The following is a 16812-nucleotide window of genomic DNA, read 5'->3' on the forward strand; positions in this document are numbered from 1 at the left end:
ATAGGTAGAGCCATAAGCATCTCTACAATACAATAGCACAGCAAGCTTTATTACACATGCCTATTAGGCAGAACAGGTCTTGTGATCATTATCTCCTCCTTCTACTTAGTGTTTGCATTGTCTCTCTACTATACCCTTTACTAAATATCTCTTTGTATCTTGAGCACAGTGTAATAGGACCTCATAGTCTATAAGTACCCTTGTATATGATTTCTTATTTATTAATATCATAGTCTTGGTATAATATTAATTTTTATCAGGGAAAAGCTTTACATCAAATTAACCATAGTTAAGCATAAATATAGCTAAATTTATGCTAATTACTATTCAGGATTTTTAGCTTACCCCTTTTCTAATCCTGAAATTATAAGGTCTAATTAGAGCTAATTAAAGCTAATTGATTATATGGGTTTTCGGAAAAATAGCAACCAACCAAGTCCTATAATTCCTCTATTATTACTACATCTTCAATCATAGAGTATTTATAGAGCTCACTAATCAAACTAAAGTCATACCTTATAATAAACTTGCCTATCACTAGAGTTGAACCAATAACCTTATGCCTGCATACCTCAGACTACTGCTCTAAACCACTAAGCTATAAGATCCAAATTATTTACCTAGTAACCTAAATATGATAATATAAATAAGGCAATCTCAATATTTCTAACTTTATTACATATTTATCTTTAATCTATTCTATATATAAAGGGGTCAATAGATACTCTAAAAATCAGGGCTTTTGATATTTGAATATAGGTACCAGACAATAATATAGTAAACCAATAGAAAATAAATAATATACTAAAAATAAAATTGTAGTTATCACAATATTTGGATTTGGGATATGTAAAATTGTAATTAGGTTGTAGATTTTAATGGGACTATATTAGTAAAGACAATATCCCCTTACTTGCAAATTTGACTATAAAGTTGATTATGAATAATATATTCTAATTAGCTTAGATTAACATTTTGAATAATTAAATCTAATTAAGAGAGGAGGTTTTTCCAGATGTTATCTTACCTCATATTCTTATTTACTAGAAATACCAACTTATGATACTACAATACACCAGTTTCAAACATCCCTCTGTTTAGAGCTTACTTTAAATGAAGATCTTGCTTATATTGTATCATATCAACCTCAAACTCAGCTCACTCAACTTAGTTCTCATCTCTTTTGTTATTATTTTTGTTAGGGCCTTTGTTGCTGCTCTTAAAAATCTTGATTGCTCATATTGACATTGCTTCTGCCATATATGAGGAATAATCTTATGCTATCTTGTGTCTTTACACATCATCATGGCAATTCCCGCCTACATCTTGAACAAATCTCATATTACCTCAGTTAATCTCTTAGCACCTTGTTATATGTATTTCATATTCTATCTCACAACCTGCAAGGGTCCTTCAATATTTAAGTCAAGTCAGCTCTTTGCCTACTCTGTATTTAGTGGCATGTTTTGTTATGAATTTTCACATATAGAGCCATTACAAGTACATCAACCTCATTAGTAACAATCTAGTAACTTATAGCACATTGCCCAATCTTAACAAATACTATGCTGGAACCAGAGTTAAATGGTAGACTAAGTTAAACAATTAATTTAACTACCTCCCTATCATTACAGTAGCTCTATAAATATTCTTGTATGTTTTTATGTATGTATAGATTAGCTATATCTTTTTTTAGATCTCTAAAGCAAGTGTGTAGGGTAGAAGAGAGAAATTATGTACAATATTAACTTTCTACTACAATAATGAGCCCAAATCCAACTAATCTCACATTCTGAACCTTGTGTAAAAACAAGACTAGGTAATATATGTAAATAAATATTCTGTGAAAAAAATCTGAGAGTGATCAATAGGGAGTACATGCTTAAAATAAAATCTCAGCACAAGAGTATAGGTAGAGTGACTTTGGTGTCAGAGAGATGACTTTTTGTAAAGCTCTGACATGCTCTGATGGTTACAGGGGTCCTGAGCTACAAGCCATCAGACTTCTAATTAGCAAGTGTGACTCAGTGTGACTGAAGGCTCGGATAAATTGTTCAACTCTGGGCCCAATACCGTTTTTTGAGTCTCTCTCCTTGGCCACTGCCTAAGGCTTTTTCCTTGCCTTTAATAATTACAAAAAAACATCATAATGAAATTGATATATTTGGTCAGGTATTTACAGTGATTTGATAGCAGTTAGTGAGTGTACAGGACCTAGGCCGCCAGAATAGCTAAACATTGTTCAATTGGTCCCAGCATAGTAGTGGGACTAGGCAATGCCTGGAGGGCCGTGTGTAAGAACCATCACGTGACTGTGACTAGACGCGTTATTTTGACCTGTATGTCGATAGCTGTTGAAAGGGTCTCCTGAAGATTCTACCACCAACGAACATGAGTTCCGAAGACAGGTTCCTGCCAGGTATACAAGTTCTTCTTCGTTCGCAGTTTGAGTCTGATGTCCGTTTAGTACGCATCTGGTATACAATCAACGGTTCCTCGCAATACATTCTCGCACGCCCACCAGAACAATTTCCTGTCCAATTCCTCGCGCGTTTCCCTGATGAGAACCAACAACACGATCATCTTTATGCCACGACACTGCTGACCACCTGTGCTCGAGCCATTCATTCCTGCAGGTACTTTCATTCTGTCCTCGGCTACATCTATCTTCCGTTTCTAACGCGACCTTCATTACATGTTCAGCCCTGAGTTGATGCACAACGATTCCCAGGACTTTTCTCTTTACGTCCTTGACCCTTTCGAAGGTCAAGCCGCTCCGCACGCTACAGTCCTTCCGTGTCACAACTCGAACACAATACATGGCTACGCTACCACACCTCACTCTCCCGGAGTCGCAGTTGCAATGGGACTTATGTCATGGGCGTTATCATCCACAGAAAACTCTTCTTCTGTGACAGGGACATTGGTTAAATCACCGACGGGCGAAATCGCACTGGAGGTTATATTTGCGCTCAGAGAAGTATGTTCTATTTTCTGAGCCCAGAACGTCCTAAGTTCATCTATTCTATCAGACCTCTCGCAATCAACATCCATCTATACAACATAGTAATCATCCTTGCTACGGTTTAGGTGCCATCTCAGGTGTGCTTCATTCAATGTCATGTTGGCGATGTCTTCGTTGCGTTTACACATCTCATAGCCCAACCCAGCTGTTTTTCACATTACGTCTCCACCCCCGCCTCTTCTCAACCTCACACACGCCAATTTGCAAGGTCGACAGACTTTCCCTTGCCTTATGTCGGTCCCCCAAAACGTTTGCGCAGATCTCACCATTCTCGTACCAGTGTGCAGGAAGGGCCATTCATCAAAGCACCCTTAGACAGGACTAATACGCTCAGGCAAGGACACCGCAAAGCTTCCTCGAGTAATGACCACTCCTCCCTCGAGAACCAGTCTTCCTCTTCCAGCTCTACCCAAGCGCTTCTGCCTGGACCATCTTCAACCAGCCCCAGTGATATAGATCTGCGCATGACGCTTACCAACCTACTTTCCCTTTGCAACGGCAATGCGTCCCATGCCTCTGAATCTTCCATATCGACCATAATTTCTACGTCCATTTCTGCCAACTCCAACTTCACCACGATTTCGGACCTCGTGAACCTTCTTTCACAGAATTTGCCTCCACAAAGCGCCAACCTTACTCCGGTCGATGGTGCGTCCGCAATCGTCTCTGCACCTGTACATCTTTCAAAACGGCCATCAACAACTATCATCTCCGATGACGATGACGATATCGTAGTCCTCGAGAAAGAGAACGTTGATCCAAGTGCTTTCCGTAGGCGCAACAATGTAGCCCAATCTAATGAACTCGCATCCTCGCCCGACATTACACTATATGATATGCAGAGGCGCCCTCTCATGCCGTCGACCCCCAGAAAGCAACTCGAGCGCAAACGAACCTTGAGCGATGTCATAGACAGAGGGGCCAATGCGCAACAACGGAAGCGGAGAAAGGTCACTAAGCGGCATAACAGTTCGCCTGCACATGCCCACGTCGAACGGTCCGGTTTTGGTGCAACAAGTCGAGGGACTCTCAAAGTCGAGGGTGGTTCTAGAGCTGTCGGCGGTGTGTCGGAGGCATACCTGCAGCGAGTCCCCTTCTCCGATCCAGGTGTAATGTCTATCGGTCACTCGAAAGACATCAGTAATCCTTTGGCTCGATCCCGCACCAGAGACTCCCGGGTGCTAGCGCAAAGGATTCGCGGATCAAATGAGCTTGGGCGTGCAACTGCGGGGGTGAACGCAGATCTCCTAGCTGCTCGCACAGCGCTCGTAGCATCATCTTCCAGTCCTATATTGAAAACTAACCCCAGAGTACCAGCCCTTCCGTCCACACCTGCATCAAGGTCGGCAACATCTGCGTGGAAGCTCAAGAAAGTTCCAGACTGGGCAAAAACAAACACAGCGACTCAACCACGCATCTCCGAGGAGACTCTTAGAAAGCGCGCGCAAGAACAAGCTGTCGACGCAACGAGGCGTGCAATCAAAGGGCGTAAAGGAGCCAAAACCTCTCTTCTAGCGGAGAATCACGTCCGCGCTAGTGTAAAACCCAGTCTGGAAGACGGAGCACGGCTGCCTGGGCGTCGAAAAGCATCTCCATCACCGGCCCGTCGTGCTCGAGCCACAAGTACAGATATACCCTTTGGTCCCATCACAGCGTGCTCGACGATCGATGTCTTTCCCGTTCATAACATCGCGACCAGCGCCTTGCCCAGGACACCCACTCGCAAAACAAAGACCCAGCACTCGTCGGCGCTCGACGTCACAGAGCCAACATCGAACAGTCCATTGTTCTCTCCAGAGAGTGCTCTTGATACCCCATCAAATATATCGCCTATCCAGGCTGTTCTCGCTGGCAAAGGAATCGACATAGAGCCAAGGGTCATGTCACCCGCCGACGATGAGGACGAAGAGGACGATGACGGCGACGACAACGATCATATCAATTTTGACGAAGCACCCTCGAGCTGCTTACCAGTTGCCAGCAGCGATATTGAAGACGAGCACCCTCAAAGAGCTGCTCTCGACGATTGGCCGCTTGCCCTTCCACCATCTTCTCCACTCCCGCCTTCTAGTCCCATTCTTTCGCCTGTAGATTATATAGCGGCCAATACCCCATACGATGAAGCTCCCCCCATTCCACCGAGCTGGGATGACGGAGGCGAGGAACACAAGATGCCTGTTGCAAGCAACGACGAAATGCTCGCCTTCTTCCAGCTCCTCAATGCGGCCGCCAACATGCCAACCAGAGACCCTATCCCGGCCTTAACATCGTCGTCCGCCGCCTCACCGTCATCCGACGGCCTCTTCTCCGTCTCACAATCGAGTACCCAACCAAGCGATCTGGACGACATGGATTTCAAGGCGATCGGCGACTCGCATTGGTCAGTAGAAGATGAAGTATCGCTTTTGGGACTGTTGCACGATGTCGAGAACTTTACTTGAAGACTGGGCGATAGTTATTCATGTATCTTATTTTATACAGCATTTGTTACTGTTTTCATATCCCGTTTTGTTTAATTTACTGGAATAAAGAGTCGTCGCTCGTTCTCACAAATGAATAAAAATATAACGCCATAGCAAAAAATCAATCTACCCGTTTCGCAGCGTCTATGAACCTCTTAATCTTCTCGATATCCTTGCCGCCACCCACCAGCTCAACGCCGCCACTGACATCCACAGCCCACGGCCCGACCGTCTGGACCGCCTGGGCCACATTCTCCGGGGTCAGTCCGCCCGCCAAGATGATGGGGAGAGGTGCCGTCACTGAAGACGACGCCGAGGCATCTGGCCCAGCCTCTCCCCCCTCGACGATCTTTTGCGCCAGCCTCCAATCCAGCTTCCGCCCCGTACCGCCACTCACGCCCCCCAGCGTCGAAGCAGCGTCCAAGAGCACGTACTCGTGCAGCCCCGGCCTCGTGATCCCCGCCAAGCCCTTTCCCTCGCTGTCGACGTGGAACACGCGAATGACGGGCACCGGTATCTGCTTGCTCCATTCCAGCGGCTCTGAGCCGTGCAGCTGCACAATGTCCAGCTGCGCGACCGCGATGCAGTGCAGTATGAAAGTCAAGGGCTGGTTTTGGAAGACCCCGACGAGGAAGGGGCGCGTGGGCGACCTGAACAACCTATGCGCGTGTGTCGTGAACCACGGCTCGTTTGTGAAGCTATCTGCCCCAAGAGGCGCTCCAGAAGACGGCTGTGATATCCGCAGCTGCCGAATGCCGATCGAGATTTTCTGCGCCTGCTCGAGGTCAACATGCCGCTTGCTCGTGGGCACGAACATCAGCCCAAGCATGTCTGCGCCCGCCCCCGCGGCCCCCAACGCCTCTTCTTCCGTCCTGATTCCGCATATTTTGACCAGCGGCGCACGCTGGGGCTCGATCTCGTGTTCGCCCTTCCAGTCCAACAAGTCCCGGATGAATGCTTCGGTGTCGTTCGCGCGCATGAGCGCTTCCCCGACCAATACGGCCCCCACGCCTTGCCCCACATACGTTTGAACGTCGCTCTTGCTCTGAATGCCGCTCAACGCACAAAGAATCACGTCGCGCTCCTTGACCATGTCGGCCAGACGAGAGGTGGTCCCCATATCGACCTGGAAGTCATGGAGATTGCGATTGTTCACGCCGATGACCCTGGCTCCGAGGGCGAGCGCGGCCTCCATTTCCTGTGCATTGTTGACCTCGACGAGCGGCTCCATGCCCAGAGACATGGAATAGCCGTACAGCGCCTTTAGACGAGCAATGGGCAGCATGGCGACGATGAGCAGGACGGTATCGGCACCGTGCAGCCGGGCCTCGGCGATCTGGTACTCGTCGAGGATGAAGTCTTTCCGCAGCACAGCAGGTCGGTTCGGGAGCGAATCGATGGCTTGCCGCGCGAGGCGCATGTCCAGCAGAGAGCCCTTGAACCAGGTTGGCTCGGTGAGGACAGAGATGACCGATGCCCCCGATAGAGCATAAGTGAGGGCCTGCTGCGCCGCGTTGGCGTTGAGGGCGATAGGTCCCTTGGATGGGCTGGCACGCTTGATCTCGGCCATAAGAGCAGGAGTCCTAGCTTTGAGTCGGTCAACTAGAGATATGAGAGGCGGCGAAAGATGCATAGAGAGGAAGATGTCGAGATCTCCCGACGTTGTCCCAGCAGTCGCCTTGGCGGCCTCGACGTCCTTGAGACGCTGCGCGTATATCTTTTCCAACACACTGGGAATTTTGGCCGCGGTCACCGAAAGCTTCCCGTTGGGCGCCTGTATGGGGAACGGAGGGAGAGATTGGTCGAGAACACCGGAGGACGGGTTCTCCTCCCAGAGACCGCCCCGGAGAGCAAGGAAATTGCGGAAGAGGTCATCGCCGCCTTCGGAAAGGATGCTCTCGGGATGGTATTGCACGGCCTCGAGGGTGCATTTGCGATGCCGGACGCCCATGATCACGCCGCTCTCCTCTGTGGTCGCAGTGATGGCGAGATCATCAGGCATGGTCTTGATGTCGGCGCTCAGGGAGTGGTACCGCGTGGACTTGATTCCCTGCGCGACACCTTTGAAACAGCCGCGGGCGTCATGGCGAATGCGGCTCAGCTTGCCGTGCATGATTTCTCCAGCATAGCTGCGTATCGATTCATCAGCATCTCCCAGAGGAAGAAGAGGGGGATGCGGGAGCCACGAACAACGCACCCGATCTCCCCACCAAAAACGTCGACCAGACACTCCAAACCCATGCACACGCCCAGCACCGGGACCTTCCCAGTGAAAAACTGAATCGCGTCCCTCGATATTCCCGAGTCTGTGATAGGGTGTCCAGGCCCGGGCGAGATGATGAGGGAATTGATTTGGAGCTGGGGGAAGGAAGAGACAGGGATGGCATCGTTGCGAACGACGGTCACGTCCGCACCCAGGAGAGTCAGATGCTGGTAGAGATTCCAAGTGAAGGAGTCAAAGTTGTCGATCATGAGCACGTCGATGGGACGGGCGAGATGGGGTGGGAGGGCCATTGTCGCGATGGTTGAGGGCGTGGGAGTGGTTCGGAGGATGTGGTGGGTGGATGGAGGTGAGGTATACTTATAGCATGTGAGCGCGAGAGTCGGACGTGAAACGAAGAGTACACACCTCAATTGATCAATGGCAGGACGGCTGAAATTTGTGATGCTTCACAGAACACCGGCAAATCTCCGCAGACACACAGCGTCGAGTTCCGGGATCAGTGAGAGACGGCGATGATTCTTGCGGCAGCGTCGCAGACTGCAGCAAACGATCTCAGTCGCGACGAGCAGCAGGTCGACTGACAAGAGTCGGCGGGAGTCATGGACGCGGTAAAGCAGCGCTTAGTCACACAGCTCTCCTACGAGCATAATTAAATAGGTGGTATCGTGGACGGATGAACGCTTTTTATTCTCCTCCATCCCGCTCCCTCTCCTGTTTCCTCCTCGCCTTCTCTTTCCGCCTTTCCTCTTTGGCCCTTTTCCTCATCGACTTCTCGTCCTCGCCCTCCACTCCTCCTTCCGCCTGCACCGAATCGGTCGCTGGCGCCTCCTCAACTTTCGTATGGTCGGCATCCTGTGCGGCCGAAAACACGGCCCCAAACTTCGATGACGCCTCAATCCCCGCCTGTGCGCTCCCCCGCTCATCAAACACCGCGCTCCTTGATCTTGATGCACCCAGCCCCATCCGCGGCGCGTCGTCCTCCTCGTCCCGCGTCTCCTCTTTCACGACGGGCGTCGCGCTCCCAGATCCGCGCGCCCTCGCCGCCAGCTTCGCCTTGAAGTAGTCCGCGACGGACTGCGTCGCCGTCGTCAGCTTTTGGAGATCGGCCGCCGCGTCGGCGGGCGTCGCGGGCGCGGAGGGCGTGAGCGTGGAGAGCGGCGAGGGCGCAGCGGGCGTGGCGGGGATGGAGGAGGAGGGGATGCCAAGGATCTCGGAGAGCGCGGCGGGCGTGCGCGAGGCGAGACGTTTCGCAGCAATGATGCGCGCGCGGTGCGTGCGAGGGCTATTGCGATACACAAAACATATATCAGCGCCCCGATCTATAGAGCGTGGGTCGGAGAACGTACGGTGCTCGGACGGGCGTCGGCGCAACGATGGGAACGGCGGGGGCGGCCGATGCGGCGTTATCAGACGTCAACCCGCCGTCTTCTTCCTTTTCGCCCTTCCTCGCCTTTTTACTGCTCTTTTTTTCGGACCCGCTCTCGTCCTTCGACTTTTTCCGCTTCTTCTTCGACTCCTGCCCCTCCCCCTCCTCCGCCTTGCGCTTCTTCTCGCCCTTGCGCTCCTTCTTCCGCCTCTTCCTCTCCTCCTCCTCCGCCTCCTCTGCCTCCGGCCCCGTCTCCTCCCGATCCTCCTCTGTCGCCCTCTTGAACATCCCCTTCATCTCCCCCTTGATCCCATCCTCCTCCGTCGCCCCCTCCGCCGCACCGTTCAGCCTCTTCAACAGATTCTCGAAGTCGCGGTTCTGCTGCCACGCCAAGCCATTCGCGTCCCGCTGGTGCTGCATCCCGATGCCCAGCATGTCGAGCTTCTGGTCCACAGAGATCGCGCGCGTGCGCCCCTCCCCGGACGCCCCGAGTCCCTTCGACGGGTCCCAGCCCATCTTCGCGAGGTACGCCTGCCCGAACTTGGCCGCATCTGCGCGGCGGCATCAGACAGGCAGGACACAGACCATCAGACACGCGACTCACCGTCCGCCCAGGAAAGATTGCGCGGGTCGTTCGGGATGCGCTGCTTGACTTTTCGGCCTGAGAGACCCATTTTTTAGAGCTGGCTATCCGGGAGAGGGCCGATGCGCGAAGCTTGCGGCGGGCACGAAACCATGCAGAATGGAGCCTCTCCTGATTGGGGATACAATTCCCACGATAAATTGTTTTCTCCGCGGGAAGTCTCGACCGTGAATGTACAATGCATGTCGGTGCCAAAGGCTCTATGTACCGAAGTGTGGTAGAATTAGTGATACAATGTAGTCTAGTGCTAGTGTCCGAACAGGATCGCGCGCGATGCCAACGTGTCCTAGTCATCTGCCTCATCCGCGAGGCTCAGTCGCTCATGGCAAAGACGCGCGACTTCCCGCCCATCGATGGGGATCTCGTTGCCCTGGAACCCCTCTGGGTACGCCACGGGCGGCGTGTCGGGGCTGGTGAAAATGCTGCGGGCGAAACGGCGTCAGGTCCACGGTCGCGCCGACCAACAACGCCCTGCGTACCTGCTGCCCCAGAATCCGTAGTGAACCATCCCGAGCGCGCGCGTCGTGTACTCGTAGTCGTGCGCGAAACCGCCGGGGTAGAAGAATTCCATAACAGTAGACCTCGGCGACGGCTTCATCCACAGCAGGGACGTGAGACCGTTCCCGTGCACGCCCATCATGATCTACGCCAGACGCGTGAGATGCGAATCGGCACAAAGCGTCGAAGAGAGAACACCCACCGTAGTCCGTCCGGCCAGCTGCAGCTGCTCGACCCTCGACATTTGGTCCATGCTGACAACGTTGACCTCGTAGCCGTACTGATCCTGCAGCTTGTACAGCTCCTCCACGAGCACGTCGTCGTCGCTCTGGATCAGCTTTCTTCGCGGCCAGTTCTGCCGCGAGATGTACGTGATCACCGGCTTGCCGCGCGTCCCCGCACCGACGCTCGCATTGAGGCCCGACGCCTCGATGACGCTGTTGCGCACGGTGCTCCACCAGTGCGCGCTGGCGGGCAGCACGAACGCCTCGCTCGCCGTCCGCTGCGTCTTCCCAAAGTTGTCGCCGTTGATCGCCGCTGCGCGGTCCGCGAAGAGCACACGGTCGAACACGAACGGCGTGCCCATCGCCGCGCGGTCCGCCCAGTCCGCGGAGAACTCCATCGATGCGGCAGGGAACGTTGTGCGCAGGACGTACTGGTTCATCGAGGCATAGTCGCGCCAGTGCTCGGCGTCGAGGTGGGTGAAGAGCATCCGGCGCGGGGGTGGAAGGGCGGTGCGGCCGGTCTCGGGGATGAGGGGGTCGAGAGCGGAGTACGCGCGCCAGAAGCCGAAGAACAGCTCGGCGGACCAATGGTAGTAGTGGGTGATGCTGGGATCCGGTCAGCGAGAAAGAAGGTGTGATGAAAGGGGTGGTGCGCACAATTGCCGCGGGTCGTTTGCCAACCACTGGCGCAGCGCAGTTCGGTCAACCAATGTTTGTTCGAGCGAAAGCCAATGCTCACCGTTAACCCCTCGACTCGATTCGCACCTGTGCCAAAGAGCTTTTTCGCCTCCTCCGGGGAGATAATGCGCATGTCTCTGTCGGTCGGGAGGCGCGCCTGTACTTCCTCGCGGGAGTTGCCAATATCGACACCAGTGGAGGTGATGAACTTGCGGTCGGGCACAATGTCGGGTTGGTCGGTGACGATGTAGACCGTCCCGTTGAGCACGTACATCTTGTCAAGCAGTGTCCATCCTGCGCGTGGGCGTCCGCACCGCTAGGTAAGACCCTGTCAAGCACGCTGCGCACGAAAGTGAACCCACCGGGGACATGTGAGATGATTTTCGTTTGTGGGACAGAGCCCGAGTTCCATGAGAGCCGCGCGTTGGATGGAACGGAAGGGATGGACTTCTCGGAAAACGTGGACACCAGGTCGTCTGCTACCTCGGAGAGCGACGCATAGGGGTCGCCGGAGCCATTATTTTTGAAGAAGAAGAGGAGAAAGGCAAGCAGAAGGGCGACGAGGAGAAATTCACGGTGTGTGGGAGCGTTCGAGCCCATCTACCACTGTCGGCGTCGTCGGTTCGCTGCAGCCTTTCATTTCCAAGTTGCACGCTGGTAATGGCTCGTGACGTGACAGTCGTGACACGACATCACTTGATGTAGTTGCGCGACACGACAACGGTAGGAGGCTAGGTGCGATACAAGATGGGGGTATAATAGCCGTCCGCAGTTTACACGTCCGTCGACGTCGCGTACCCCGACGTCGTCTCTGGTCTGTACACCCCGCTCTCGCCCAGCCAAACTTTCAGCCGTCCATTCCCGTTGACGCCCTCCTTCAGCGAGCCCACCTTCTCCGGCGTCTCGCAATGCTTCTTCAGCACCTCGAGCACCTGTGGAATGACGTCGACGTGCACGTTGTCACCCCACAAGATGTCCAGATGTTCATATCCGCGCAGTTGCCTCACGTCGACCCCGTTGCGCGGCAGCTCTCCGCACATCTTGTCGATGTCCACGAGGCTATCCTGATCGCCATACATGAGCACGATGGGCGTCGCGATGTTCCTCGTGGGGAACTTCGCAGGCCGGTAGCCGGTGATGGAGGCTTTCGCCCTGAACGCGGGCGCGTACACGTCGTCATCGTACATGAGGAAGCGCGCGTTGCGCATGATCTGGAACCAGTGCACGACGGACTTGGTGGACGCGAACGAGTACAGGTGCGCGTACGCGGCGAGCTTCTGAGTCGAGGTGATGTTCAGCGAGCGCCAGTTGAAGAGGAACGTGAGAGACGCGTCGATTAGGCGGGAGAAGATGGGCGGATACAGGATGCTCTGCCACATGACCGCTGAGGAGAGAATCGCTTTGCGGCCGAAAATAAGGAAAAGAAGGGCCGGGCTGTGCACTCGTAAATGATCAAATGTACAATGGGATAAAGGACGGGACGGACGATGCTTTCATCAGGCCGTCCACGAGAGGGGCGGCCAGGCCAGCAGGGCTCATGGCAGGAGCGAGGGCAATGAAGACGTTGATCTTGTTGTTGAGTTGCGGGTGGATGCTGAGCGCGCCGAAGGCTTGTGCGCTGCCCTGGCTGAAGCCGACATAGCTGAGGCTACGGGCGCGGGTGGTCTGAAGGATGTACTCGATGGAGTCGGGGATGTCGTGCCAGGCAAAGTCGTCGATGCTGAAGTCCCAGAACTTATTGGAGTTGGGGTTGTGGTGAATGGACTTCTTTGAATACTTGTTGCCGCGGTTGTTGCCGAGCCAGACGTCGAAACCCTGCTCGACGAGGACGAAGGGGAGGACGCGGTCCTCGGAGGTCAAGCAGAGCCAGACCTCGCTGTTCATGAGGAGACCATGATGGAGGTAGACGACGGGCTTTCCGGTGGACGTGCCGGGTGGAGGGCCTGGCTCGCCTCTCTTCGCGGGAAGGCGATGGATGCCGAGGAGGTAGCCATCGGTCGTGAGGACGAGGTGCTCCTCGTGGACATAGCCAAACAGCTTGCAGAGCTCCTCAAAGTCCTCGGCCTTACGGACATGGTCTGCGAAGCGGCGGGTGTCTGAGCGGGGGGCGGGCGCGCCGACGAAGCGGTGGAAGAGGAAGCGGGAGCGGTTGTAGAACCAGCGGATGACGGGCTTTGGGAGGAAGAAGATGATAACATGGAGGACGCCCTCGAGGGTGACGAGCAGGAAGCCGAAGAGAGTGGCGACGTATTCGTGGGACGTCAGGCGACCGACGAGGGGGACGCGGGGCATGGTCGATCGTCTCCAGTCGGCGGTGGCGGACGAGTCGGCGGTGGAGACGGCGGTATGTGCACGTGTTTCGCCTTCACCTCTCTCGACCGCGACCATCTCGAAGTACTGCATCTGGCAGCCTCGGTCCTCGCACTGCCCTCCACGCTCGCTTCTTTCCTACCTTCACAGGAGCAGCACTTTTCTCAAGGTCGAGTTCGAAGGTGTGCACTGTGTTTGTCGACCACACAGCTAGAGTGCGCATCTAGGACAGGTGTTGACCCTACTAGGATACTTGACCATGTGGCTGGCCGCAGCAAACACTCATATACTCTCCAAGCCCTCCAAGCCCTCCAATCAGGAGGGGGGTAATATATAATCATATGAGGTATGAGAAGAAATTGTAATCCTTGTGATTCTTGTGGTCCTCGCAAGCCTTGAAAGAAATATATACTCATTTCAAATCGGTAAAAAAATATTGCCATGTAACACTTCATCTGGAAAACCACCCCTTTGTATTAAGCTCTAATTAGTTCTATTTATGCATAATTAAGAACAATTAGGATTAGACATTTTTAGCTTACCCCCCCTCTAAACCTGTTCTAATTAGACATAATTTTCCTAAATTAGAAATTATTAGGATTGATTATAACTTGAAATTTCGGAAAAATCATAATAAATCAAACATCACAGTTCTCATAGCCTTCTTATAGAGTCATGTCTATTAGAGCACTAATTCAATACCTAAACACAGAATATACCTTATAACAAACTTGCCTTCTGCCAGAGTTAAACCAACAACCTTATATATGCAAGCACCCAGGACAGACACTCTAAGCCACTAAGCCACAAGGTCTAAAATATGAACTTGGTAATCTAAATAAGTAGATATAATATATGCAACCTCAACATCTCTAATTTTATTTAACATTTATCTTTCCTCTATCTTATAAATAAATAGGTCAATAACTACCTAAAAAGTCAGGTCTTTTAGGATTTAGTTTAAACACCAGCTAAGAAGATAATAAACCAATGGAAAATCGATAATACACTTTATATAGGATAAAAATAAATTATGGCACTAATACAATTTGGACTGTGAATGTGTAAAACTATGATTGAGTGTAATATTCAATGGGACTCTACTAGTATAGACAATGCTACCTTAATTTGCAAATTTGATTAAAAACACAATTATAAATAATTAAGATCTAATAAGAGAGAGGGGTTTTCCAAATAGCCACTAGTGAGGTAGAGGGTGGGGACAAAAGTCTATGTATGGCATGCCTATATATAAATAAGCACAAGATTGTTGGAGGTGATCTTAATATGCTTGATGCATATATTTCCTATATGGCAGGCAAATATATCATTCTGGCACCACATACTAATATGACTGTCTTTTCCACAGCCTAATAGCTAGAGGAAAACACCAAGTTTGAGCATCTTCTGTATAACAAGGCAATAAACAATATAAATAGTGCTAAAAATTGTAATATCAATAGTGATGATGATTGTCTGCTGCACAAGACAGTATTAACCACTATACTAATAGACAAGGTCTATAAGGCTGCATATAGCATATCCCTAAGTCCAACCCACATGTTGTGTCCTATAATGACTAGTAGCAGGCATTGGCTAACAATGACAACTTTAATGATCTTGTGTGCAAGGACAAGGTACCTAGGTCTTCATAGCCTCTTGTGGCAGCTGCCAAGCTGGCAACAAAGTGGCTGGGGGCATCAATGCACATTTCTCTCTTTCTATATCCCTTGTAAAGGCAGCTGGAAAGTTAGCAAAAGAGCTACAAGATAATAGTATAGGCATATATGAAGGAGAGTAATGTGCTAAAATAGTATAGAATGTGCCACATCTTTACCTTCTCACTGATAGAGCAGTAGTACTTACTATTTCCTACTGCTAATTAAAGACTTCTTGGTATAAAATTAGTGCTAATATTATGAAATTAGAATCCAATCCAATGCTTATAATGTGTTGCTCCCAATTAGGAAATTAGACACTTTTAGATACTATTAACACTTTTAGATACTTTTAGACACTATTAGATATAATCCGGAGCTAATACAAGGGGGTGGTTTTCCAGATGCTTGAAACTATTGTCATGGTACACTTCTGGCCCATACCAACACTTATCCAATCTTTCTTAAGAGAGCAATCAGGCACAGCAAATGCCTACATATATGATATCTTGTCAAAGGACTCATTACTAGGGCTGAGCATCCTTGTCAATACTGTCAAGGTGACAGATAAGCATATAAAGGCAGGACCCCTAAAATTATGTTAGGAGGCTGAGTGGCTAATCTGGCAAAATTTTGGGATTTTTAAACCCTAGGCCTGATCCAGTCTAAGGGGGGATGGCCTTATGGAGTGCTAAGGCCTGACTTACTTGTCTTGTAAATATTTATGTCTGTATAGTATGCCTAATCTCAGTCTAAGAATTTATAGTCATAATGGTGTAGTAGTTGATGGTTGGCTGTTGAGTGGGAGCTTGAGTTTGCACAGGCTCTCAGGTTTGAATCCTGAAGATTATTTTTTGAATTTAAATTCAGGTCTCAGCTACACAATCTGCTAGCTAAGACTAGTGCTTTTCAAGTGACATTCAGTAATCACCATATCAGACACCAAAGTTATCAACCTCACCTCTTCTCAACCAAAAGTCCTTCTCAATCTCTATATTCTTGTTCCCCTGGAATTTCTAAGTCTTGTTCCCATCAATTGCTGATTTTCTCAATGTGGGACTGCCTTCACAATCCTTAGCCCTTGTTCTCAAAAAGGCTTTATTTTCATTCAGTCAATCACTCCCTAAATAGCCTATAACACAAAATATAACGGACTATACACTTTCCCCCAACAACTGGCTTGCTAATCTAGGCATCCACCTATTAAAAAAGGCTACCAGAGGCTCCCACTCCTTCAAAAATCCCTTTTTGAAGGGGTTGCAACATCTGTTATAGATAATTGTGTTCTAGAAGAGAGTAGCTGCTATTCAGCATAGCAGAGATCTATGGCAGCAATCAAACCCTTAGTCAATATTGGTGTAATCTCATATATATCTATGCAAGTATATAAGGCTTTATATACTTCTCTGTTTTGAGCCATCCATGATCATGTGGCTGCTGTGCAGTCATATATATTTGCTCACATTCAATCTAACTACTTCCTATATATACTTTCCAAAGATCTAACTACCAATCAAGACTTGCAGCATATTAACCTTGACCAAGACTCTCTCCAAATTTACTCTTGACTAATGCAATGTACTATGGCCATTGTAGTGGCTGTAAAACAACTATAGGGGTTATATTAATATAGTACAGGGGCCAAGCAGAGTAGTGGTAGTACAGGAGAATGTTACAAACTGCTCGTTCGGTAACCCCAAGAGTAGGAGGTTCTTCCCTAGGTC

General features: G+C 50.5%; 5 protein-coding genes across 5 annotated transcripts; 1 reads left to right on the plus strand and 4 right to left on the minus strand.

Annotated features, from left to right (window-relative positions):
• Positions 1–1305: 1305 nt before the first annotated feature.
• On the plus strand, positions 1306–5466 carry HETIRDRAFT_120452 (uncharacterized protein; the record flags this gene model as incomplete). Its single annotated transcript, XM_009555192.1, has 9 exons — positions 1306–1350; positions 1490–1587; positions 1635–1653; positions 1697–1709; positions 2173–2199; positions 2262–2290; positions 2352–2419; positions 2704–2980; positions 3091–5466. 9 exons carry the CDS (start codon positions 1306–1308, stop codon positions 5464–5466), a joined length of 2952 nt encoding a protein of 983 aa, XP_009553487.1.
• A 142-nt stretch (positions 5467–5608) lies between these two features.
• On the minus strand, positions 5609–8001 carry HETIRDRAFT_423612 (uncharacterized protein; the record flags this gene model as incomplete). Its single annotated transcript, XM_009555193.1, has 2 exons — positions 5609–7616; positions 7685–8001. 2 exons carry the CDS (start codon positions 7999–8001, stop codon positions 5609–5611), a joined length of 2325 nt encoding a protein of 774 aa, XP_009553488.1.
• A 394-nt stretch (positions 8002–8395) lies between these two features.
• HETIRDRAFT_57064 (uncharacterized protein) lies at positions 8396–9751 on the minus strand (the record flags this gene model as incomplete). Its single annotated transcript, XM_009554761.1, has 4 exons — positions 8396–8993; positions 9058–9168; positions 9364–9628; positions 9682–9751. 4 exons carry the CDS (start codon positions 9749–9751, stop codon positions 8396–8398), a joined length of 1044 nt encoding a protein of 347 aa, XP_009553056.1.
• Positions 9752–9822: 71 nt separating this feature from the next.
• Positions 9823–11735, minus strand: HETIRDRAFT_442803 (uncharacterized protein). Its single transcript, XM_009555194.1, has 7 exons — positions 11483–11735; positions 11182–11414; positions 11100–11125; positions 10625–11048; positions 10421–10600; positions 10200–10363; positions 9823–10142 (listed from the first exon to the last, which is right to left on the minus strand). Exons 1-7 carry the CDS (start codon positions 11718–11720, stop codon positions 10007–10009), a joined length of 1401 nt encoding a protein of 466 aa, XP_009553489.1. The 5' UTR covers positions 11721–11735; the 3' UTR covers positions 9823–10006.
• A 47-nt stretch (positions 11736–11782) lies between these two features.
• HETIRDRAFT_67941 (triglyceride lipase-cholesterol esterase) lies at positions 11783–13412 on the minus strand (the record flags this gene model as incomplete). Its single annotated transcript, XM_009554778.1, has 2 exons — positions 11783–12554; positions 12607–13412. 2 exons carry the CDS (start codon positions 13410–13412, stop codon positions 11894–11896), a joined length of 1467 nt encoding a protein of 488 aa, XP_009553073.1. The 3' UTR covers positions 11783–11893.
• Between the last annotated feature and the right edge of the window lie 3400 nt (positions 13413–16812).

This window comes from Heterobasidion irregulare (genome assembly GCF_000320585.1).
Source record: "Heterobasidion irregulare TC 32-1 unplaced genomic scaffold scaffold_14, whole genome shotgun sequence".
NCBI lineage: Eukaryota > Fungi > Basidiomycota > Agaricomycetes > Russulales > Bondarzewiaceae > Heterobasidion > Heterobasidion irregulare.

What these genes read in the sequence shown, in the direction of transcription:
- HETIRDRAFT_442803 (XM_009555194.1), bottom strand. Translation starts at nt 11,720, where the DNA reads ATGGGCTCGAACGCTCCCACACACCGTGAATTTCTCCTCGTCGCCCTT. An exon ending in ATCGAGTCGAGGGGTTAACG is followed by an intron (nt 11,126 to 11,181) that starts GTGAGCATTGGC and finishes GCGCTGCGCCAG; the next exon opens with TGGTTGGCAAACGACCCGCG. An exon ending in GCAAACGACCCGCGGCAATT is followed by an intron (nt 11,049 to 11,099) that starts GTGCGCACCACC and finishes ACCGGATCCCAG; the next exon opens with CATCACCCACTACTACCATT.